We start from the raw sequence: 25,994 nt of genomic DNA, 5'->3' as shown, positions 1-25,994 counted from the left end.
GTGGTGAATCTCTGGAACTCTCTGCCACAGAGGGTAGTCGAGGCCAGTTCATTGGCTATATTTAAGAGGGAGTTAGATGTGGCCCTTGTGGCTAAGGGGATCAGGGGGTATGGAGAGAAGGCAGGTACAGGATACTGAGTTGGATGATCAGCCATGATCATATTGAATGGCGGTGCAGGCTCGAAGGGCCGAATGGCCTACTCCTGCACCTAATTTCTATGTTCCTATGTCTATGCATCGATTGTCTATTGAAAGCATCCAGAGAACCGGCCTCCACTGCCCTCTGAGGCAGAGAATTCCACAGACTCACCACCCTCTGTGTGAAAAAGTGTTTCCTCGTCTCCGTTCTAAATAGCTTACCCCTTATTCTTAAACGGTGTCCCCTGGTTCTGGACTCCCCCAACATGGGGAACATGTTTCCTGCCTCTAGAGAGGGAGAAAGAGAGAGGGAGAGGGAGCGGGAGGAGAGAGGGGGAAATGGAAAGAGGGAAGGGGAGCGAGAGAGAGGAGTGGAGAGAGGGAAAGGGAGAGAGAGAGAGAGAGAGAGAGGGGGAGAAAGAGCGGGATGGAGGAAAGGTACCTGGAGAAGGGTCTCGACCCTAAACATCACACACTCCGTCTCTCCAGAGATGCTGCCTGTCCCGCTGAGTTATTCCAGCATTTTGTGTCTCTCTTCTGTTTAAGCCAGCATCTGCAGTTCCTTCCCACACAAACCTGGTACAATGATAGTTTTGTGAACCCCAGCAAATACAATGAATGTAGGTACAGTTGCTTTAGGATATCGGCAGAGTTTTTGCACTGTTCTTGTTTTGTATATATTTTTTTATTATTCTGTATAAAGATTATTTTGGGGGGAGGGGGGGGGGGAATCATTGTGGGACAATTAAGGAACAGTTTCCTCCCAGCTGTTATCTGAACCGTCCTCTCAGCAACTGGAGGGCGGCCCTGACCTCCCATCCACTTCATCGAACAGGTTTGTAGGTCACACAAAAATGCTGGAGAAACTCAACGTCCCGAAACGTTGCCTATTTCCTTCGCTCCATAGATGCTGCTGCACCCGCTGAGTTTCTCCAGCATTTTTTTCTGCCTTCGATTTTCCAGCATCTGCAGTTCCTTCTTAAACACAAAGGTATATAGGTTGTCTTCTCATCTACTGCATCCGCTGCTCTAGATGTCAGCTGATTTACATCGGGGAGACTAAGCGGAGGTTGGGCGATCGTTTCGCTGAACACCTCCGCTCAGTCCGCAAGAACCTACCTGAACTCTCGGTGGCTCAGCACTTCAACTCCCCCTCCCATTCCCAATCCGACCTCTCTGTCCTGGGTCTCCTCCATTGCCAGAGTGAGCAACAGCGGAAATTGGAGGAACAACACCTCATATTCCGCCTGGGTTGCTTGCGTCCGGCGGGCATGAACATTGAATTCTCCCAATTTTGCTAGCCCTTGCTGTCTCCTCCCCTTCCTTAACCCTCGAGCTGTCACCTCCCATCCCCCCACCCTCGGGCTCCTCCTCCTCCCCTTTTTCCTTCCTTCTCCCCCCCCCACCTCCTATCAGTCTGAAGAAGGGTTTCGGACCGAAACGTCACCTATTTCCTTCGCTCCATAGATGCTGCTGCACCCGCTGAGTTTCTCCAGCATTTTTGTCTACCTAAGGTATATAGGTTAATTGGCTTTGGTAAAATAGTAAATTGTCCCTAGTGTGTGGGATAGTACTAGTGTATGGTGATCGCTGGTCGGCGCGGACTCGGTGGGCCGAAGGGCCTGTTTCCGCACTGTATCTCTAAAGTCTAAAGTTTAAATAGCAGCGATAATTTTATTATATATATATTATTTTTATTTTTTTTATTAGAAGTAATGTACAGTCGTATATATAACCATGGTATGTAACATAATACATTTCATGTACAACTTCTTGTTTTAAATTTAACAATATAAAAATAATAGCCGCAAGATAGTGATGTGTGGGCCCCAAAAGTTAACAATTGGTAGTTTGTGGATAGATAGAAAGAGCCCATGGAGATGTAGAAAACAAAAAAGAAATATATTTTAAAAAATCAAAACAAAAAAAATGATAGAAGAGAAGAAAAAAGGGAAAAGAAGAAACCGAACAGAAAAGGGATAAACCTACTTCATCAATTTCCACAACTAGTTCTGAAACAGTTAATTACCAGAGTTATGTTGCACCATGTTATACGTAATAAATCGATAAAAGGAGACCATATCTTCAGTCTGAAGAAGGGTTTCGGCCCGAAACGTCACCTATTTCCTTCGCTCCATAGATGCTGCTGCACCCGCTGAGTTTCTCCAGCATTTTTGTGTACCTTCGATTTTCCAGCATCTGCAGTTCCTTCTTGAACACCAGCAGCAGGTTGGTTTGGAGTGAATGTTGGTGGCGACTGACTGCAGTGCATAGTCCAGCCAATAGATGGCAGGCGTGTACCTTAAATGCTTGCATCTTACAAAGAGAACAGCATACCCCACAACACTGCTCTCTCTCCCCATCCCCCCCGCACTCACAACAAGGGCAGAGTCCCCCTAGTCCTCACCTTTCACCCCACCAGCCGGCAAATACAACAGATAATCCTCCGCCATTTCCGCCACCTCCAACGTGACCCCACCACTCGCCACATCTTCCCATCTCCCCCCATGTCTGCCTTCCGCAAAGACCGCTCCCTCCGCAACTTCCTTGTCAATTCTTCCCTTCCCTCCCGCACCACCCCCTCCCCGGGCACTTTCACGTTGCAACCGCAAGAAATGCAACACCTGTCCCTTCACCTCCCCCCTCGACTCCATTCAAGGACCCAAGCAGTCGTTCCAGGTGCGACAAAGGTTCACCTGTATCTCCTCCAACCTCATCTACTGCATCCGCTGCTCTAGATGTCAGCTGATTTACATCGGGGAGACCAAGCGGAGGTTGGGCGATCGTTTCGCCGAACACCTCCGCTCAGTCCGCAATAACCAACCTGACCTCCCGGTGGCTCAGCACTTCAACTCCCCCTCCCATTCCCAATCCGACCTCTCTGCCCTGGGTCTCCTCCATGGCCAAAGTGAGCAACACCGGAAATTGGAGGAACAGCACCTCATATTCCGCCTGGGGAGCCTGCATCCTGCGGGCATGAACATTGAATTCTCCCAATTTTGTTAGCCCTTGCTGTCCTCGAGCTGTCTCCTCCCATCCCCCAGCCCTCGGGCTCCTCCTCCTCCCTTTTTCCTTCCTTCTCCCCACCACCCCCTATCAGTCTGAAGAAGGGTTTCGGCCCAAAACGTCACCTATTTCCTTCGCTCCATAGATGCTGCTGCACCCGCTGAGTTTCTCCAGCACTTTTGTGTTCCAGCAAGCTACACACTGGATGCCTCTCAACAGCTGCCTTCATTGTTAGTAATTTTATTTGTCAGGGGCCACACAGTCTTAGAATAAAGGCTGAGGTGAGAAAATACTTTTTCACCCAGAGAGTTGTGAATTTGTGGAATTCCCTGCCACAGAGGGCAGTGGAGGCCAAGTCACTGGATGGATTTAAGAGAGAGTTAGATAGAGCTCTAGGGGCTAGTGGAGTCAAGGGATATGGGGAGAAGGCAGGCACGGGTTATTGATTGGGGACGATCAGCCATGATCACAATGAATGGCGGTGCTGGCTCGAAGGGCCGAATGGCCTCCTCCTACACCTATTTTCTATGTTTCTAACTTATGAACTTTTTCCTCTGGTATTTCATTTAATTCACATGCTTAAATAATGTTTTATTATTAATATTTAATGTTTTATGTGTCATTTTTAACTGTCACTGTATGTCATGGTGTCACTTGTGGGCAGAGCACCAAGGTAAATTCCTTGTATGTGAATGTACTTGGCCAATAAACTTATTCATTCATATTGTATGAGGGCAGGTGGGAGAGAAAAGGGAGGGTGTGGGGGGGGGTGGGGGGTAGTGGTGTCGGATAAAAGAGAAATAGGGGACTCGGAGATGGGAGAAGATTGAGGGGGGATCTCATAGTAACTTACAAAATTCTTAAGCGGTTGGACAGGCTAAATGTAGGAAGATTGTTCCCGATGTTGGGGAAGTCCAGAACAAGGGGTCACAGTTTAAGGATAAGAGGGAAGTCTTTTAGGACCGAGATGAGAAAATCATTTTTTACACAGAGAGTGGTGAATCTCTGGAATTAGAAACATAGATAATAGGTGCAGGAGTAGGCCATTCGGCCCTTCGAGCCTGCACCGCCATTCGATATGATCATGGCTGATCATCCAACTCAGTATCCTGTACCTGCCTTCTCTCCATACCCCCTGATCCCTTTAGCCACAAGGGCCACATCTAACTCCCTCTTAAATATAGCCAATGAACTGTGGCACAGAAGGTAGTTGAGGCCAGTTCATTGGCTACATTTAAGAGGGAGTTAGATGTGGCCCTTGTGGCTAAAGGGATCAGGGGGTATGGAGAGAAGGCAGGTACAGGATACTGAGTTGGATGATCAGCCATGATCACATCGAATGGCGGTGCAGGCTCGAAGGGCCAAATGGCCTACTCCTGCACCTATTTTCAATGTTTCTGTGGGAGATGAGTGTGTGAAGGAGGGGAAAGGAACAGGGTGAGTGGGAGAGGGGCTGGAAGAGGGTGTGGGAAATGGGGACGCTTCAGGATGGAGGTGGGTGTAGGAAAGAAAGAAAGAGGCGGAGGGAGGGAGGGAGGGAGGGAGGAATGTCTTGAAGCTGAGTCAATAACAGTGAAGATGAGCGCATCTTTTCAACTCCTACACCATGCAACATTCACAGTTTTTGACGGAGGGCCTGTAATCTTCATGTCCCACACCACACTATCATGCACCATCAGATGCAAGTTGTTCAGAGTTCTGGTTACAGACATGCTATTTATAACGGCACATACTGATCCACTCAATTGCTGCCAAGATAAATGGTTTTACTCTAAATTAGTTGCTGCGGACTTGTTTACACCAAATAATGTCGATCTGAGTTTAGTCTATAGATACAGCCCCACAGAGTTTAGTTTGGAAATAGACAATAGACAATAGGTGTTTAAGAAGGAACTGCAGATGCTGGAAAATTGAAGTGCTGGAGAAACTCAGCGGGTGCGGCAGCATCTATGGAGCGAAGGAAATAGGCAACGTTTCGTCCCGAATATAGGAGTAACTACTATACTCTTCTCTCTGCTCCCATCGGGCGGAAGGTACAGAAGCTTGAAAGCGCACACCACCTGAGTTGGGAACAGCTTCTTACCCTCTCCATGAATAGATGACGTTCCGGGTCGGGATCCTTCTCTTCCTAGTCCAGTCTTGAAGATGGGTCTTGTCACCCATCCATGTTCTCCAGTGATGCTGCTCGACCCGCTGAGTTACCCGAGTGTTTTGTGTCCTTTTAGTGTATTAACCAGCATAGTCGAAGAGACAAGCAGTGTGGGAACAGGCCCTTCAGCCCAACTTGACCAACATCTACACCAGTCCCACCTGCCCGCGTTTGGCCCATATCCCTCTATACCTACCCTATCCATGTATTTAAGAAGGAACTGCAGATGCTGGAAAATTGAAGGTAGACAAAAGTGCTGGAAAAACTCAGCGGGTGAAGCAGCATCTATGGAGCGAAGGAAATAGGCAACGTTTCGTCCCGAAACATTGCCTATTTCCTTCGCTCCATAGATGCTGCTGCACCCACTGAGTTTCTCCAGCACTTAGAAACATAGAAACATAGAAAATAGGTGCAGGAGTAGGCCATTCGGCCCTTCGAGCCTGCACCGCCATTCAATATGATCATGGCTGATCATCCAACTCAGTATCCTGTACCTGCCTTCTCTCCATACCCCCTGATCCCTTTAGCCACAAGGGCCACATCTAACTCCCTCTTAAATATAGCCAATGAACTGGCCTCAACTACCTTCTGTGGCAGAGAGTTCCAGAGATTCACCACTCTCTGTGTGAAAAATGTTTTCCTCATCTCGGTCCTAAAAGATTTCCCCCTTATCCTTAAACTGTGGCCCCTTGTTCTGGACTTCCCCAACATCGGGAACAATCTTCCTGCATCTAGCCTGTCCAACCCCTTAAGAATTTTGTAAGTTTCTATAAGATCCCCCCTCAATCTTCTAAATTCTAGCGAGTACGCCGAGTCTATCCAGTCTTTCTTCATATGAAAGTCCTGACATCCCAGGAATCAGTTCTGGTTTTGTCTACCCTATCCAGGTACCTGTCCCATTTTTTTTTTTTTTTAAGGTTGCGATAATCCCAGCCTCAACAACCTCGTTCTGTACACCCACCAACCACCCTTTGTGTGAAAAGGTTACCCTTCAGATTCCTATTAAATCTTTCCCCCTTCACCTGAAACCTATGTCCTCTGCTTCTTGACCCCCCTACTCTGTCTGTGCCAGATGCTCAGTGCGTCTCCATGCTTTATTTATTTATTTTTTGATTTATATATTGAAATCATATTCTATGTCGCTCTTCCAGGGAGATGCTAAATGCATTTCGTTGTCTCTGTACTGTACACTGACAATGACAATTAAAGTTGAATCTGAATCTATTCCTCTCATTAAGTGCATTTGCAGTTCTACCTGCGAACTAATGTTTTATGTTTTAACATTGTCCTGCAGAGTGCGCTGAACCTTTGCAGAATTTTCCGAGTCGTTCGTTTCAGGAGTGTTTTTTTGCATTTAGTGCTCTCGCCTGCAACGCCGGGGCAGAGCAGACTCAGCAAGAGCAGCGTTGCAACTTTAGGGAGGTTGCAGCCAAAGCTGCAGACGCATCATCATCCTCTCCCGTGCAGCGGTCGGTGCAGCAGGCGGACGGATACACAATACTGCAACAACAAGAAAAAGAACGCTAAATGCAACTCCCGGCAGGAGAACAGACCACCGAAAATCTTGCACGACTGCATTTTGCAATGTGGCTCTCCGTCCGGCAGAAATTGCCCGCGTTGCGATGGAGAAAGCGATGATAGAGTGGGGGGACTGTTTGCAGTTGGCGGATGCAGGCGCCCTGGGCAGGGTGGAGGTGAGGGAGTGAGGCGGCCCGGGGATCCCGCCCACCTCGGGCGCCCATTGGCGGGGTTCTCGGTCGGTGGGCGGGGTCTAGAGCGCCCGGACCGCGCCGCGATTGGGTGGAAGGCCCGTCCGTCACCCCGGGTGACGTCACCGGCAGGGAGTGGCGTCTGTGCACGCCTGCGCGGTGAGGAGGGAGCCGGCAGTCCGGCGGTGAGGAGCGCCTGCGCAGTGAGTCGGATGCCGGGCTGTTCGCCGGAGCGGCGCCTGCGCAGTGTGTTGGCGTGCGGGTGCCGGCGGGTCGGCGAAGCGGCGCATGCGGGATGAGTGAGATGCCGGGCGGGCTGCCGGGTGGGCGCCTGCGCAGTGGGGAGGAGGAGGAGGGGAATTGGCCGGCCGGTGGCGGGTTGCCGGGTGGGCGCCTGCGCAGTGAGGTAGAGGGGGGTGGCCGGCCGGCTGGTGGCGGGTTTTGCCGGGAGCTGAGGGGCAGCGGGAGCGGGACAGGACAGGACAGGACAGGACAGGACAGGACAGCACCAGCACCATGGCGCAGATCCTGCCCATCCGCTTCCAGGAGCACCTGCAGGTCGGCACAGCGAGGGGAGGGGGGGGGGGGAGGGTTGGGGGACGAACAGGGTGCGGGGGGGAGAGTGGTTGAGGGGGGGGGTGAGTGAAGGGCGGGCGCCGGTTGTGTAGCAACCGCGGCCTAGTTGTGGCCGCAGCCCGGCCTGAGGGGGAGAGACTGGGTGTGGGGAGAGATGGACCGGCCTGGGGGGGGGGGCTGTGGTGTGTGGGGGGGGGGGCTGTGGTGTGTGGGGGGGGGGGGGGTGCTGTGGTGTGTGTATGTGGGGGGGCTGTGGTGTGGGGGGGGCTGTGGTGTGTGTGTGGGGGGGGGGCTGTGGTTGTGTGTGGGGGGGGGGGCTGTGGTGTGTGTGTGGGGGGGGGCTGTGGTGTGTGTGTGTGTGGGGGGGATGTGGTGTGTGTGTGGGGGGGGGGCTGTGGTGTGTGTGTGTGTGGGGGGGCTGTGGTGTGGGGGGGGCGGCTGTGGTGTGGGGGGGCGGCTGTGGTGTGTGTGGGGGGGGGGGGCTGTGGTGTGTGTGGGGGGGGGGGCTGTGGTGTGTGTGTATGTGGGGGTGGGCTGTGGTATGTGGGGGGGAGGCTGTGGTGTGTGTGTGGGGGGGGGCTGTGGTGTGTGTGTGGGGGGGGGGGCTGTGGTGTGTGTGTGTGTGTGGGGGGGCTGTGGTGTGTGTGGGGGGGGCGGCTGTGGTGTGTGTGGGGGGAGGAGGAGAGGGTATGGGGGGGAGACTGGCCTTGTGGGGTGAGGGAGAGACTGGCTGTGTAGGGGGGGGGGAGAAGAGACGGGATGAGGGAGGGGCTGTATGGAAGGGGGGGAAGACTGGGGTTGTGGGGTGAGATTGGTGAGGGGGAGCGAAGATGGGGGGGGGAATAAAGAGAGAGAGACAAAGGAGTGGGGGAGGATAGGGTGTGGGGGGTGACAATGGGAGTTGAGGCGATATGGGGCTGGGGGAGAGGAGGGGAGACGGGTCGTGGGGGGGAGGCGAAGATCTGTGGGAGCAGACTAGGTAGATAGAGAGACTGGATGGGGGGGGGAATACTGAGGCTGAGATTGGTGTGGGGGGAGGGGTGAGAATGGGAATGGTTTGTGTGTGGGGGGGGGACATGGGGATGTGGGGGCAGGCTGGGGTTGTGGTTGAAGTGAAAGGCAGACGTGGGGGAAGCGGAGGGGATGGTGGGGGGAGATTGAGCCTGTTGGAAGGGTGGGGGAGAATGGAGATGATGTAAGGGGAGAGGGTGAGACTGGGGCAGTCAGGGTAAGGAGGAAGAGACTGGCATTCACAGGTTTTAGGAGTAGAATTAGGCCATTCGGCCCATCTAGCCACTCCACCATTCAATCATAGGTGATCTCTGCCTCCTAATCCCATTTTTCTGCCTTCTCCCCATAACCCTTGACACCCGTTCTAATCAAGAATTTGTCTTATCTCAGCCTGAGAAATATCCACTGACTTGGCCTCCACAGTCCACTGTGACAATGCGTTCCAGAGATTCACCACCCTCTAACTAAAGAAGTTCCTCCTCACCTCCTTTCTAAAAGAGCACCCTTTAATTCTGAGGCTATGACCTCTGTTTCTAGACTCTCCCACCAGTGGCAACATTCTCTACACATCCACTCTATGCCTTTTGTTAAACTCTGAGTTTCAACGAGTTCCCCCCTCAACCTTCTAAACTCCAGCGAGTACAGGCCCAGTGCCGACTAACCCAATCATTCCAGGAATCATTCTTGTAAACATCCTCTGGACCCTCTCCAGAGCCAACACATCCTTCCTCAGATATGGGGCCCAAATTTGCTCCCAGTACTCCAAATGCAGCCTGACCAGCGCCTTATAGAGCCTCAGCATTACATCCCTGTTCTTGTATTCCAGTCCTCTTGATATAAATGCTTGCATTGAATTTGCCTTCCTTACTGCCGATTCGACTTGCAGATTAACATTTTAGCCCCTTTGCTCTTCCGATTCTGGATTCTCTCTCCATTTAGAAAATAATCTTTCTTATTTCCAAAATGCATGACTCGGCACTTTGCCATACTGAATTTCATCTGCCACTTCTCTGCCCACTCTCCGAGCCTGTCCAAGTAACTTCTGCAGAGTCCTTGCTTCCACCACACTACCTGCCCCTCCACCTATCGTAGCATCATCTGCAAACTTAGCCACAAAGCCTTCAATCCCCTTATCCAAATCAGTGGGTAGAGGAGGAGGGGGGTAGGCTATGGTGGTGGAGGGAGTGTGTGTGGAATGGTACTGTGGTGCAGGTATATGTGTTGGCGGGGATGGTTGTACGGTTGGGGATGGAGGAGAGAATGGGGCTGTTAATAACCTGCTTCACATCCACGAGCTCTGCTTTAATCACTGGTTTCCCTCATATCCAGTTATTTGGTGCTGTTCAATTAAAAGAATATCTTGGTTTTGGAGGGTGGTGGTGGGTAAGGTAAATATGATCTGTGTAGGAAAGAACTGCAGATGCTGGTTTGAATCAAACGTAGATGCAAAATGCTGGAGGAACTCAGCGGGCAGGCATATCTGCTATTCGGCCTATTTACATAGCTGCAAACGTCTGTATGTGCTGAGAATGGGGGGAGGAGGATTAATGGGGATTTCATTTTCCTGCCGGTCTGAGTCATAGAATGATACAGCACACATCTGCTCTCTTCGGTCCTCGCTGTCCAAGATGCCCCATCTATACTAGTCCCATTAAGTCAATTTCCCTCTAAACCTTTCCTAATCCATATACCCGTCCAAGTCTAGGGCCAGAGGTCATAGCCTCAGAATTAAAGGATGTCTCTTTTAGGAAGGAGATGAGGAGAATTGTTTTAATCGGGGGGGTGGTGAATCTGTGGAATTCGTTGCCACAGAAGGCTGTAGAGGCCAAGTCAATTAATATTTTTTTAAGGCAGAGATAGATTGATTCTTGATTAGTACGGGTGCTGGGGTTATGGGGAGAAGGCAGGAGAATGGGGTTGAGAGGGAAAGATAGATCAGCCATGGTTGAATGATGGAGTAGACTTGATGGGCCGAATGGCCTAATTCTGTTCCTGTCACATGAACTTCCCTGCGATGGCTTGTGGAGACTGGGCATCTGCAGTTTCTCTTCAGTATAGAGCCAGTGGCAGGACAGTTAGTCTGGCTGCTTCTTCGAACTAGCCTTGATTGAATGACTTCAAATAACCAGTACAACCCACCAGTCATGCATTAAGGAGACACGAGGAACTGCAGCCGCTGCAATCTTGAGCAAAACAAAGTGCTGAACAAACACAGGAGGTTGGGCAGCATCCGTGGAGAGTTCAGCAGGCGGTATTTTGGGTCGGGACCCTTCAGTCGAGATTCTGCACCACTGCAGTGAGGCTTAAATTGCTTCGGTAGCACAACAAGCGTCTTTTCTTGGCAAACGGGCTGTTTATATTGATTTTAAAAGTAAATTCAGTGGGTCAATCTTCATATCCACCATTTGATTTTAAATATTAAGCAGATTGAGGTCGAAATTGCGGTCGATATATTCGCAGCGCATTTTAAACTTAGCTAAAAATTGTTTTGACCCTGCCTAAAAGCAGCTGTTTCCTGTGAAGTGATTCGAACAAAGTTTGATTTTCCCTGGCCTTGCTGTTAGAGTTTGGTTTATTGTCACGTGTACCGAGGTACAGTGAAAAGCTTTTGTAAATGTGCAACCATTGTAGGATTTGTATCCCAGTCAGTGTTGGTCACCCTCTTACTCCCTGTGAAAAAAACCTTGCAAACTGGGGAATCTGCATGTTCAGTTTAGTGATACAGTGCGGAAACAGGCCCTTCGGCCCACCGAGTCCTCACCGACTAGCAATCCCCTCACATGAACACTATCCTACACGCACTCAGGACAATTTACATTTATACCAAGTCAATTAACCTACAAACCTGCACGTCTTTGGAGAGTGGGAGGAAACAGGAGCACCCGGAAAAAACCTACGGGGAGAGCGAACAAACTCCGTACAAACAGCACCCATAGTCAGGATCGAACCCGGGCCTCTGGCGCTGTAAGGCAGCAACTCTACCACTGCGCCGCTGAATCGTCCTTAATGGAGTAATGAAATATGAATGCTATGATCTCGGAGAAAGCCCAAGCGGGCATGGGGAGAAAGTACAAATTCCGTACAGACAAGCACCCGTTGTCGGGATCGAACTTGGCTCCCTGGCGCCGTGAGGCAGCAACTCTATCGCTGCGCCACCGTGCTGCCCAGTGGTGGTGTTTGTGTGCAACGCCCAGCCTAGAACAGTCTGCTTATTCAGCTGGTACAAACAGACATCTTAATTTCAGATCTCAGGTTTGCCATGTCATGCCAGCCTCCATAGTCACTCAGTCCTGGGACTTCACAGTTCTGTCCTGCAATATTCTAATTGATTTACCATTCTCTGGTACTTAGTTTTGGAATGCAAGAAATTGGGTGCTCACCACGTATTTTTGCTGGTGTTTGCCAAACACTAAGCCTTTAGTATTCCATCTGCCGCTTGTCACAGCCCTCCTGTGCATCTATCGCTGCATTTATTGATTGGGTTACAAGATGTCATGAGCGTCTAAATGATCAGCATCTGTTGGGTGAATTGAATTATAATTGCACAATTGCAAGTGTTTTATTTTCTTTACAAATCCAATTTAAAAAAAATGTCAGTCCTCATGTTTTATAAACATTCTTTGTTCATTATCAAAAGCTCAGCCTTGCTATGGTCCATCCTTGCTATATCTTGAGCAAGTTATCGTGTGACCTTAGCAAGCTTACTAACTAATAAACTACTTAAACTGAATAGTTATCAGCTGGTCCTGTTGCAAGATCACGGAGGGGACACCTCTTGTAGGTAATTGGTGCAATTAGACCAAGGTTCAGAATATTGAGAACCTAGAAACATTGTACATTTTAGATTTCAACTGGAACAAACTACAATGTCCTGACCAGACTGCTGCCTGTTCATTCCCCCCCATTGATGTTACATGACCTGCTGAGTTACTCAAGTGCTTTGTGTTTTACTCAAGATTCCAGCATCTGCAGTTCCTTGTCTCTACAATGGGTGGTCGATGAACGATGTAGATTGGATAGGTTGATGGGCCAGTGAGACATATCTCTCCCGACAGTGTAATCTGCATACAGAACTCCCTGGTACAAGAAAGTACATTCCTGTCGTTAAATGGTGTCAGTGCAGTTATGTTGATTATTAACGCTGCATGGTAAATAGTATTTGTAGGCTTTGGTGGAACAAGATTCTGAGAAACGATGAAGTAATTGGGCTCTGATAAGGGCAGTGCAATGATTCAGCCCTTTACTGAAGGCAGTGCAATGATTCATCCCGTTACTGAAGGCCATCCCCCCTGGACTGTCTCCCTCGGATGGTCACGTCGCACAGACACATCTGCACTTTAGCCTGTTGAACTGCTTTGACTGTTTTACTGTTCTTTTTACAATCCATGTTCTCGGGATATCTAAATCTAAATTTTATTAGTTATTTATGTTATGACATCGGTTGGAAGCGGCATACAAAATCTCGTTGCGCTTATGTGCAATGACAATGAAAGATATTATTATTATTATTGAGTTGTGACCGAGCTGTATTATTAGATTCAGAAGGTTAGAGGATCTAGACAACTTGGGTTTATTTTCCTTGGAGTAGGAGCAATTTAGGAGAGGAAGACAAGGGGGGTAGGATAGGGAAGAATCTGGTGGACATATACAAAATTGGGGTGTAGATAGGAAAAGTTCTCCTCCTCTCTCCAAGAGTTCTGCAACGTCCTCCCTCGCTGCACCCCCTCTGTGATTCCTCCTGCTCTCCGACGCTACGCCCACAGCTAACAATGGCCAGTTTCCTTTATCACCATTACTTTTTTGCATATCTTTCATTCATTTGTTCTATATCTCTCGAAATCACCTTCTCTATCTCTTGTTTCCCTTTCCCCGACTCTCCGTCTGAAGAACGGCCTCGACCCAAAACGTCACCTATTCCTTTACTCCAGAGATGCTGTCTGACCCGCTGAATTACTCCAGCTTTTTGTGTCTTACCGTTTGTAGATAGGAAATCTACGCCTATCTATGAGGTGGGTAGATTTTGTAGATAGGTGTATCTGAACGAAATGTTCTCAATAGCAGAGATGTCTAAAAAATGTTATATATTTCGGGGAAAGAGTAAGAGGGGACCTGTAGATTTTATTTTTGTCCAGAGGGTGGTTGCAAACCAGAATGTTGCTTGATGGGGTGGTGGAGGCAGATAATCGCATTTAAAAATGTAGATAAACATTGAATTGCTGAGACAAGGAGGTGTTCAGACCATGCTGGTGAATGGAAGATAGTCACAAAATACTGGAGTAACTCAGCGCGTCAGGCAGCATCTCTGGAGAAAAGGAATAGGTCATGTTTCAGGTTGAAACCCTTCTTCAGACTAGTCGGCAGGCTGTTTTTTTGGACTTCAGAAAAGTCTGAAGAAGGGTTCCCAACCCAAAATGTGACCTATTCCCTTTCTCCAGAGTTGTTCCCTGATCTGCTGAGTTACTCCAGCACTTTGTGTCTATCTTTGAAAGAAAATATATATTACCAAATACGACACAAAATGCTGGAGTAACTCAGCGGGACAGGCAGCATCTCTGGAGAGAAGGTTAGAGAAGGTGAAGTTCTTCAGACTCTTGCCGAGTACTATTACCGAGTAAGTTGAGTGTCCTACGAGTGGAACAAACTTGTACTTCAATCACCAGCACATTAACTTAACAGTTACGGTGGCACAGCAGTAGAGTTAGACAATAGGTGCAGGAGTAGGCCATTCGGCCCTTTGAGCCAGCACCGCCATTCAATGTGATCATGGCTGATCATCCCCAATCAGTACCCCGTTCCTGCCTTCTCCCGATATCCCCTGACTCCGCTATTTTTAAGACCCCTATCTAGCTCTCTATTTAAAGCATCCAGAGAACCTGCCCCCACTGCCTTACAGCAAAATGCAGCGCCAGAGATCTGGGTTCGATCCCGACTACGGGTGCTGTCTGTATGGAGTTTGTATGTTCTCCCCGTGATCTGCATGAGTTTTCTCCGAGATCTTTGGTTTCCTCCCACACTCCAAAGACGTGCAGGTTTGTAGGTTAATTGTATTGATTAATTGGCTTGATTTTTTTTTTTTAAGTAAAAATTGTCCAAGTTGGCGATATGCACAGTACTGCATAAAATTCAGAAGGTTCAGAAGGAATTGATTGTGATCAAAACTCGGATTGATCATGTAGATGAGCCTCGCGCTTTGAGTTTTGGAGCATTGAAAATTGGAGCAGGTATCTGGCTTAGCCATTCATTGTGATCATGGCTGATCTACTCCAGAGCTCAGTTCTGCTGCATCTGTTCCACATAGCCCACCATTTCCTGGGCTGGAGATTCACTAACCTCTCAGGGACAAAAATCCTGCATTATTCAGTTTTAATGACCATCCCTTTACCTTGCTAAGGACTTTCCCACTACAGGTGCACAACCTTTTATCCGAAAGCCTTGGGACCAGACACTTTTCGTAATTCAGAATTTGTCGGTCTTCGGAATGGAAATTTTTTAGCGTAGATTTTAACGGCTGGCTCAGTAGTAGAGTGCTCGGCTCATATTCGCAAGGTCGCGAGTTTGCGCCTTGATCCTGGCAGTTACTCGATCGTGAGATTGAGTCTTCAATGTCGTTTTCTTGCAGAATAAATGTTTGTATGAAATGCAGTGTAGGAGAGGTGTACTGACTGTGTGGGCAGAACTTTGGAAGTGATTGCCCACCAGTCTAAAAAGCCGCTGTGTCTCCCTGTCCCTGGGATAGCAGGGGGCGATCAAACAGCACAATACCCCCCTCCAACTCCAGAGGAATCCGCTCCCCGATGGGCCACTACGGCGACAAGTGGCAGTTTGCCCACAGCCCGAGCTGCGCCCCCTCATCCGCCACCCCAAGAACAAGACGTACCTTGCACACCATCAGCTTCTGCCCCTACGTGTTCCTCTGGAGTTGGAGCGGGGCTGGGCTGGAGTTGCTGCTGGCTGTGGGTCTCTGGGATCTCCGTGCTTGCAGTGGGCCTGGGGGTCGGTGGGCGGCGGTGGGAGCTGTGGAGCCTGTGGACCTACGGACCTACCTCCGTGGAGCTAGCCAGCTTCGGAGCGTGGAGAGCTGCGGGGGCGAGCTGCTGCGACCCGACTCCGGTGGATGGTGACACCGGGAGCTCGCGGGTCCCCGGTGGGAGACTGCTTTGCGGGGCAGCGGCGACTTCTCCCGCCCGAATTACGGGGTTGAGAGTGACCTGGAGGGGGGCCTTACAACGCCCGGCGCGGCTGTAAATTGCCGCGGACTTGCTAGCGCCCGCCGGGGGCTCCAACATCAAGACCCGGGGCAGGGCCCTACATCGTCCGGCGTGGCTTTGAGTGGCCGCTCCCCGATGGGCCCCTACGACGCCCCGAGCTGCGCCCCATCATCCGCAACCCAGGTTCCTCTGTAGTTGGAGTGGGGCTGGGCTGGGCTGCTGTTGGCTGTGGGTCTCTGGGATCTCCGTGCTTGCGGTGGGCCTGGTGGTCGGTGTCCAATTGGTCCTGACGTCTCCGGTGACTGGCACGGTCCTGCTGCAATCGCCGACGTGAAGACAGTGCAAAGCCCCCGCGCCGGTGCAATGGGCGGGGAGCTGGAGAGGGGAGGGAAGGGGTCACACACATGGCCGGGAAGCAGAGGGGCGTAGGTGGGGTGAAACTGAAGGGAGCGACAATCTGCACTGTGTATCGTGAGTCTACCGTGGGAACTTTTTAACTCAGCGGGCAGGCAGCAGCATATTGTCAATTATTAACCCTCCCGCGCAATATACCCTCATCTTCTCTTTTATGAATGGGGATTTAGTTCCCCTGTCTTCGAGGACCGACCGGAGGTTCCGCTGTCACCTCTGCGGGCCGCCCTCGGTGAACGTTTTCAAGGACCTTTCTTCAAGGACCGAAAAAATGGCCGCTATTCAGAGGTTTTCGTTATTTGGATCTTCGGATAAAAGGTTGTGCACCTGTACTTTCATAGAGAGAACAGATGTTGGAAACTTCTCCACATCAGCTCTGTCACACGCTCCCTTGGGCTCCTGTGTCGCCCTCAGTTTGTGTCCAGCAACATTGGCCAATATTCATTGCTCCAGATCTGCTCACTATCCCTGTGTAGGTAGAAACAAAATGCTGGAGTAACTGCAGGTCTGACAGCATCTCTGTAGAAAAGGAATGGGTGACGCCACCTATTCCTTTTCTCCAGAGATGCTGTCTGACCTGCGGAGTTACTCGAGCTTTTTGTGTCGACACATGTGTGGATTCTTTTCCTTTTAACCTCCATAACCTCCATAAATTGGAGGAGCAGCACCTCATATTTCGCTTGGGTAGTTTACACCCCAGCGGTATGATCATTGACTTCTCCAATTTCAGGCAATCCCTGCTTTCACCCTCTTTCCCCTCCCCTTCCCAGCTCACCCACAGCCCACACTCCGCCTCTTCCTTTCTTCTTCCCGCCCCCCCCCCCCCCAACCACCACATCAGTCTGAAGAAGGGTCTCGACCCGAAACGTCGCCTATTTCCCTCGCTCCATAGATGCTGCCTCACCTGCTGAGTTTCTCCAGCATTTTTGTCTACCACCTATTACATAGGAGGACTGTTCAGGTGTCTTAACAGCAGGGAAGAAGCTGTTCCTGAGTTTCTTAGTACGTGCCTTCAAGTTTTGTACCTATCTTCTGTCCGACTAGAGAGGGGAGAAGAGGTAATGGCCAGGGTATAAATGGTCCTTGATTACGTTGCTCAATTCCCCGAGGTAGAGTGAAGTGCAGACGGAGTTAACGGAGGCTGGTTTGCATGATGAACTCCACAGCTCCGCAACTCCTTATGGCCTTGGGCTGAGCAGTTGCCAAATCAACGTGATGCATACCAATAGGAGGCTTTCTGCAGTGCATCTGTCATTTACATTATTTTTTATTGGCAGTGTGGTTTGCAATCGTGAGGAAACGGATTAATACACCTAACATGCTACTGCATTTACTGTGATTGCGAGTCACAAGTTTCATGAAGAACTCTGATTTGCTGTGTACCCTGGCAGTACCTGAAAATGCTTAAAATAAACAGTGCTGGAACAACTCAGCAGGTCAGGCAGCATCTCTGCCAAAATGTGGATGGCAAGATGGCAAGATGGACTGTAATTTATTTGGAATCCTGTGTCCAGAAATTCAGTGCAGGCCCACCATGAATTGTCCGACACTCTTGGTTCCGGAGCCTTTGTGGATTGTCCATTTTGCCGGACCAAAAGTGGTCATGGTCTCTGAGACGAGTCCAACGGGGGCTGAGATACCGGCCCGCAAAGTCGGCTTCGGGAGTCGCCTATGGGGACAGATCAGCCGGCTCTGGCCAGGTTCCAGAGTTCCACTCACACCGATCAGCCACAAATGTCAGCTATGGGCAAGGATCTGTTGGCTCTGACCGACCGGGCTGGAGTCCCAGATTCCTGGCCACAGTGGGCAAATTCGGCTGCAAAAGTCCCCTTGAGGTCCAGATCGGCCAACCTCTCCCAGCCTATTTCCGGAAGGGGTTTCAAGTGCGCTCTTGTAATTTTGTCCGGATTAAAGGAGGTGCCGGACAACCAGTCGCCGGAAAATCGGTGGTGGACCCGTAGTTGTCCTCTGAACATTTGTGAAGCGAATGAGAAACTGAGAAGAGGCTTCAGGAGGCCAGACAAAATGGGGCATGGCCATGACAAATAGATTGTAATGTAGAAAGATGTGTCTTTTTTTCCCCCCCTGACGGTATTAAAGTGGAGGACTTTTAAAATAGATTGAAAAGTGTTGTTGCTCAGAAGGTACTTGTACTGGAAACGTGTGATTGTAGCAACTAAGGTGGCAGGCAAGCAGTGTGTGAACACTTGCAAGAGAAGAGCTGTCCTCATGAATTCATAGCGGAGATTGAGTCTCTTCCTGGCATTTTGAAGACTCCTTCCACTACTTTTTAAATCATGAGCGAGGAAGGAATCAATCTTGAATCTTTATCTAAACTGTGTAGGAAGGCACTGCTGATGGTGGTTTAAACCAAAGATGGGTGGCACGGTGGCTTAGCAGTAGAGCTACTGCCTTACAGCACCAGAGATCCGGGTTCGATCCTGACTACAGGTGCTTGTCTGTACGGAGTTTGTACGTTCTCCCTGTGACTTGCGTTGGTTTTCTCCGAGATCCACGGTTTCCTCCCACACTCCAAAGACGTACATGTTTGTAGGTTAATTGACTTGGTGTAAATGTAAAATTGTCCCTGGTGCGTGTAGGGCAGAGTTAATGTGTGTGGACTCGGTGGGCCGAAGGGCCTGTTTCAGCGCTGTATCTCTATACTAAACCACACACAAAATGCTGGAAAAACTCAGCGGGTCAGGCAACATCTTTGGCAAAAAGAAATAGGTGACGATTCGGAAGAAGGGTCTCGACCTGAAACATCGCCTTTACCTAGACTGCCAGATCAGGGTCACAGCCAGAAACAGGGCTCCTTCACTCTGGAAGGAGGAGTTATAGTCATAAAGTGATTCAGTATGGAAACAGGCCCTTCGGCCCAACTTGCTCACACCAGCCAACATGCCCCAGCTACACTAGTCCCACCTGCCAGAATTTGGGCCATATTCCACCAAACCTGTCCTATCCATATGCCTGTCAAACTGTTTCTTAAATGTGGGGATATTCCCTGCCTCAATTACCTCCTCTGACAGCTCGTTCCATACACCCATCACCCTTTGTGTGACAAAGAGTTAACCAAAGGTTTTGTGGAATTCAGTATCTTTCCATTCATCTTGCAGTTCTTGGCTTCACCCAGTGTGAGCTTGCTCTTCTTTTGAGTTGGAAGGCCTTGTTTACCAGCCGGACAGGTTTGAGGCTTCAATGCGAGGCAGATAGTTCTATTGACATGTCTAAGTGGCAGTGGATGGGGAGACAGCAGGCAGTGATAATCTGGTTAGTGTTGGGAATAGTGAGCAACCGCTTTGCAGGGACGTTCCATGTCTTGTGGCGGACATCGCTAATTGTGGCACCATCTTCAGCATTTTAGTTCCTTGGCTGTGGTTTGAGGTTTGGTAAATTGGTTTACGGGAAGCGACTTTAAGATGGTGAGTAAGTGCAACAGGGTTCCACATTCGACGTCAAAAATACAAATGTTCAATTTGTGTAAATAGTGGATATTGGTGAAGCTGATCTAGTTTTCCAGCGTGTGTTCCACACTGCCTCTGTGGAGCCCTTGTTCTGTCCTTGGAGTAAATTTGTGGTTTTCCTGGAACTGAACAAAGATCCCTTTTCTGTTTTGCCTTGTTTGATTCCTCGAACTCGGAAGGCAATAGAATAATTTTACACTCAAATGACATGCTTTAACTAAGACTAAGCAACAGACAAAACAAGGCGCAGAATTAGCTTGTCTCTAGTGATTAGTCACCCTCCCATAATGTCTCTGATAAGATCATAAGTGATAGGAGCAGAATTAGGCCATTCGGCCCATCCAGTCTACTCTGTCATTCAATCATGGCTGATCTATCTCTCCCTTCTAACCCCAGTCTCCTGCCTCCTCCCCATAACCCTTGACATCCGTACTAATCTGGAATCTATCCATCTCTGCCGTAAAAATATCCATTGACTTGGCCTCCGCAGCCTTCTGTGGCAACAAATGAATGCCTTTAATCTTTTTTATTCTTGCTGCTTGTCGATGTTTTCTGTCTTGGCTGTCTGAAGTCTTCATGAAATTGTGCTGTTGGAATTAGACAATAGGTGCAGGAGTAGGCCATTTGGCCCTTCGAGCCAGCACAGCCATTCAATGTGATCATGGCTGATCATCCCCAATCGGTACCCCGTTCCTGCCTTCTCCCCATATCCCCTGACTCCGCTATTTTTAAGAGCCCTATCTAGCTCTCTCTTGAAAGCATCCAGAGAACCTGCCTCCACCGCCCTCTGACGCAGAGAATTCCACAGACTCACCACTCTCTGTGAGAAAAAGTGTTTCCTCGTCTCCGTTCTAAATTGCTTACTCCTTATTCTTAAACTGTGGCCCCTGGTTCTGGACTCCCCCAACATCGGGAACATGTTTCCTGCCTCTAGTGTGTCCAAGCCCTTAACAATCTTGTATGTTTCAATGAGATCCTCTCTCATCCTTCTAAATTGTTAAGAAACCTGTTTCAGAAGGTGATGCAGTCAACCAGATTACATTTGATTTCATCAAGCAAACCAGTCAGCTGGTTATGTTTGGAGCTTTAATGCTCTTCCAGTTAAAACACAAGCCTTCTTGTAACTCTTGGGATGAATTGTTAAATCAGTTTCTAATCATTGTTGTCAGTTGAAGTTGACCCATCAGATACAAAATCAATCCTCGCCATGCTAGAGACAGCACTGTTAAAAAAGACGAGGAACTGGGTCTGGATGGAGTGGATGTGGAGAGGATGTTTCCACTATTGGGAGAGTCTAGGACCAGAGGTCATAGCCTCAGAATTAAAGGACGTTCCTTTCGGAAGGAGATGAGGAGGAATTTCTTTAGTCAGAGGGTGGTGAATCTGTGGAATTCATTGCCGCAGAATGCTGTGGAGGCCAAGTCAGTGGATATTTTTGAGGCAAAGATAGATAGATTCTTGATTAGTACAGGTGTCAGGGTTTATGGGGAGAAGGTAGGAGAATGGGGTTGAGAGGGAAAGTTAGATCAGCCATGATTAAAGGGCGGAGTAGACTTAATGGGCCGAATGGCCTAATTCTGCTCCAATCACTTATGAACTTATGGAACTGCAGATGTTGATTGACAAAGGAAAAACACACAAAGAACTAGAGTAACTTGGCAGGTGAGACAGCATCCCTGGAGCACGTGGACAGGCCATGTTTTGTGTCTGGGCCCTTCTACAATCAGTCTATGTTGCCTGCTGTCGAGTTGTATGCAGGGCAACCCCTTTGAGGAAGCAGGGGAGATTTCCTTTAGAACTCGAAGATCTTTACTGGGTAGACCAGAGAAGCTGAGGTTCTTGCAGTGGAGAAAGCAAAAAACAATATTTCATAGTTTCTGCGAAGTCTCAAGGCTTCATAAAAAATATGTTCTCCCTAGATAACGAGGACAAAGACTATCATCGTTTATCGTCGTTACTTTTTTGCATGTCTTTCATTAGTTATCACTGTCTATATCACTAGTTTCCCTTGCCCCTGACTCAATCTGAAGAAGGGTCTCGACCTGAAACGTCACCTATTCCTCCTCTCCAGAGATGCTGTCTGACCCGCTGAGTTACTCCAGCTTTTTGTGTTTATCTGAGGGCAAAGGCTAGTTGTGCATATCCCACTCAAGATTAATACCGGGCAAAAGTGATTTGTGAATTGCCGTAACTGCCTCATGGTAGGAATTTGTAGCTGACAAAGGACTCGCAGTGCAATAGCATTTAAGGGGTTTCATGTCTGCAAAGCTCCATCCACTACGATTAAATACTGTCAGTATTCATTCAAGCTATTTAATCTTTAGCTGTGTTGACCTTGTGTTCATGCTTGAGAATGGTGCAGCTTGCAAACTCTCGTATTTACTCTTGCATTCATATTGTGATCTGTCCATTGCCATTGTATCCTTCCTAATCTGCTTTGTGCTGTCTTCAACCCCATATCCAGAGAGAGATCATACAGCTTTGTACAAATGCTGCAGAAATTGATTGCGGGCATTATATAAGCATGCATGCTCGAGTGAATCTAATGTCCCCTTAAATTGTCACCGACTATTTATGCGGAATGGTGAGATCAACACACAGTTTTGCAGACTGTCCTGTGACGGCAGTATCATCTGTGTGGTGACGTGAAGTACACTAAGTTCCAATATTGCTTCCGGGCTTGTCAACAAAGTACTGAACTTTAACACGGAAGGTAGACAAAAATGCTGGAGAAACTCAGCGGGTGAGGCAGCATCTATGAAGCGAAGGAAATAGGCGACGTTTCTGGTCGAGACCCTTCTTCAGAGCTACTATAGAGTCAGGCAGGCTTGTATTCTCTTTAGACTTTAGAAATACATCGCAGAAACAGTTCCTTCGACCCACTGAGTCCGCGCCGACCAGTAATCACCCCGTATATTAGCACTAACCCACACACTAGGGACAAATTAAAAATGTTACCAAAGCCAATTAACCTGCAAACCTGTACGTCATTGGAGCGTTGGAGGAAACCGGAACACCTTGAGAAAACCCACGTGCTCATGGAGAGAACGTACAAACTCCATACAGACAGCATCCATAGTCAGGTCAATGCCGGATCTCTGGCGCTGTAAGGCAGCAGCTCTACTGCTCCGCCAGCGTGCCACCCTACAATCTGCATTCATTTTAACTGCTTGACTGGGCAGTGCTTGACCAAGGTTCAAGGTTCAAGTTGATTTGTCACATGCACCAATGAAGGTACAGTGAAATGAGTTACCGTGCAGCTATACAATCAAAAAAGAGCACAAGACACAATAGAATTTAACATAAACATCCACCACAGTGGAATCAACATTCTTCGCTGTGATGGAAGCCAGTAACGTTCAGTCAGTCCCCCTCCTTTGTTCACACGTGGTCGGGGCCACGAACCCTCTGTAGTCGCCGCTACGGACGGCCCGATGTAAAAGCCCTCTCATCGGGATGATCGAAACTCCGACGTCACGGACTGATTGGAACACACACTCCGCGGCTTAGAGTTCCCGAATCGGCCACATTCTTACCGGAGACCGCAGCTTCACGATGTTATAGGCCGCAGGCCGGCAGTAGGAGCACTTCTTCGGGTGATCCCCGGCAATGGATCGCCCCGCTCCACGATGGAACACCAGGGCTGCAGTTCCAATGACTGTGTAATTTCTAAGGTCCGTGCTCGGGTCATTGCAGACTAATTTGGGAGTGTGGGGTTAAAATGAACCAAGTTATTCTGGCATGCAGGTCTGGTAGCTTTCCTTCCACGAGGTGGGATCTAAACATGGGATAAGGGGGAATTCTTTTAGGACCAAGATGAGAAAAAAAAAATTCACACAGAGAGTGGTGAATCTGTGGAATTCTCTGCCACAGAAAGTAGTTGAGGCCAGTTCATTGGCTATATTTAAGAGGGAGTTAGATGTGGCCCTTGTGGCTAAAGGGATCAGGGGGTGTGGAGAGAAGGCAGGTACAGGATACTGAGTTGGATGATCAGCCATGATCATATTGAATGGCGGTGCAGGCTCAAAGGGCCGAATGGCCTACTCCTGCACCTATTTTCCATGTTGCTATGGTGTCTTCCCCTCCAGCTCCAGAACCAAGGAGTGAACCCTGCCAACATCGGGTTCAGCACCCTGACCATGGAGTCGGACAAGTTCATCTGCATCAGGGAGAAGGTGGGAGACCAGGCCCAGGTGGTCGTCATTGACCTGAATGACCCAACAAATCCAATCCGACGACCTATATCTGCTGACAGCGTCATCATGAACCCAGCGAGCAAAGTGATCGCTCTGAAAGGTAAGCACCCCGGAATAATCCATGTCGCTCCAATAGCATAGCTTTCCATCAGCAGATTACCAACGTAACATACTGTAAACATTAGGTAATGTTTAATGCTATTCCCATCTGGTTTTTTTTGTTACTGATATATTTTTCTTCCTGTTCTCTTGTCTCCATTTCAGATGGTGAGTTCTTTGTTCTGTGGCAGTAAATCCTGTTGTGGGTCTTTTCATTCTAAGCAAACCTCATCAACTTAATGTAAGCACTTTCTAAACAATGTATCGGCGAATAAGCAATGCTCAAACGTGCATCCAAAGTTGTAGGAGGATCCCAAACCTGATCTGGTCGATTCCAAGATCTATACTAAGCTGCAATAGATTTCCAGCATCCCAATTTACCAGTCAAGTAGCCAGAAATTGTGTTTGGGCTACCTGGCCATCACTTTGACAGCCCCATTGGCATGGCAGTGGAGCCTATTGCTTCAGACTTGAAATGTAGCAATGAGCTAACTGAAGGGTTATAGAGTCTTGCAACACTGAAAGGTGTCCAACCTGTCTCAGCCGACCATGATCCCATATCGAATCTAGTTCCATTTGCTTGCAGTTGGTCCGTATCCCTCTAAAACAGGGGTACCAAACTACCGGCCCGTGGGATGATTTTGGGGGGGGGGGAGGGGGTATATTCACGACCCTTTATTATGTATCTGTACGGCACCCGCTCTCTCTCCCACCGCTGCTGGCAGGGGCCGCTCCTCCGCTCCCGCGGTTGCCATGGGGCCGGTTGTCCCCGGCAACCACTGTCAAACAGACAAGATGGCGGCACTGAGCTCCCTTTGACCTCGGGCCGGCTGACTCGTGCACAACTGATCCGGCCCGCATGATGTCGCATTTTGCCCAATCCGGCCCGTGACCTAAAATGAGCTTGACACCCCTGCTCTAAAACCTTCCTATCCACACACCTGTCCAAAATGCATCTGGCAGCTCGTTCCATATACCCACCACCCTCTGAGTGAAACAGTTGCCTCTCAGGTTATTATTAAATCTTTCCCCGTTCACCTTAAACCTATTTCTTTTGGCTCTTGATTTTCTCCATCTAGGATAAAAGACTATGTATTGACCCTATCAATTCCCCTTGTGATCTTATCCACCTCTATAAGATCACCTTCTAAGCTCCTGCGCTCTAAGGAATAAAGTCCTGGCCTGCCCAACCTCGAGTCCTAGCATGGTCCTCTGAAATCCTTGCTGCTCTTTACCAGCACAGAATGTGAACCCAGACACTGGTGCACTGTATGGTAATTATAGGGACATCAGTTGCTGCTGTTGGCCAGTTATCCTCTCAGCATTGAGGATGACTTGCTTCCACTCTTGTGAGTGGAACGTGCCTTCTACATTAATTCTTGCGGGGTTACTTCACCAGTAATTACGAGCTTGAACTGTGAATGCTCAATCATTGAATTCCATATTATTTAATTGCCATTTTAATTAGGTCTGTGTGCCGTTTACAGTGCGGAAACAGGGCCTATTATCTCACCGAGTCCGCGCCGACCTGCGATCCCCGCACACTTATATTATCCTACACACAATAGGGACCAAGTCAATTAGCCTACGTACAAAAACCTGTACGTCTTTGTAGTGTAGGAGGAAACGGGAAAACCCACGCAGGACACGGGGAGAATGTACAAACTCCGTACAGACAGTGCCCGTAATCAGGATTGAACCCGGGTCCCTGACGCTGTAAGCCAGCAACTCTACCGCTCAGCCTCCAAGTGTAAAAATATTTTAAAATGCGGTTCTAAAAGCACATAAACGAAGCTTCTGAGCTAATGTAAGGTTAAACTTTTAGGCCAAGTACACAAGACGGCATGTGATCAACTGTCCTGTCATATAAATAGGTGGCCTCTCTGTTTCTGAAAACCTTCATTGGCAATCTCCTGCTATCAGACAAATGCCAAATCCCTTCAGATCTGATGCAAATAGTGCTGAGCTGAGCCTCTGGCCCCAGTATTTGGACTGTCTTTATGTGTGATCCAAATTGATTGAAA

The 25,994-nt window shown here is 49.0% G+C and overlaps 1 protein-coding gene across 5 annotated transcripts in view; it reads left to right on the top strand.

Annotated features, from left to right (window-relative positions):
* The first annotated feature begins 7,364 nt into the window (after nucleotides 1–7,364).
* Nucleotides 7,365–25,994, top strand: part of LOC116987636 (clathrin heavy chain 1-like) — a 76,860-nt gene continuing 58,230 nt past the window's right edge. For 3 of the 5 annotated variants that reach the window (XM_033043831.1, XM_033043829.1, XM_033043833.1), the window contains exons 1-3: nucleotides 7,365–7,560; nucleotides 23,764–23,971; nucleotides 24,136–24,138. In XM_033043831.1, the coding sequence (XP_032899722.1) occupies nucleotides 7,519–7,560; nucleotides 23,764–23,971; nucleotides 24,136–24,138 (253 nt within the window). In that variant the 5' untranslated portion in view covers nucleotides 7,365–7,518. The remainder of the gene's footprint in view (nucleotides 7,561–23,763; nucleotides 23,972–24,135; nucleotides 24,139–25,994) is intronic. The other 2 variants (XM_033043832.1, XM_033043830.1) reach the window with 1 other exon arrangement.

The sequence above is a fragment of the Amblyraja radiata genome, chromosome 25 (assembly GCF_010909765.2).
Source record: "Amblyraja radiata isolate CabotCenter1 chromosome 25, sAmbRad1.1.pri, whole genome shotgun sequence".
Lineage (NCBI taxonomy): Eukaryota > Metazoa > Chordata > Chondrichthyes > Rajiformes > Rajidae > Amblyraja > Amblyraja radiata.
This window is presented reverse-complemented; position numbering and strand designations above follow the sequence as displayed.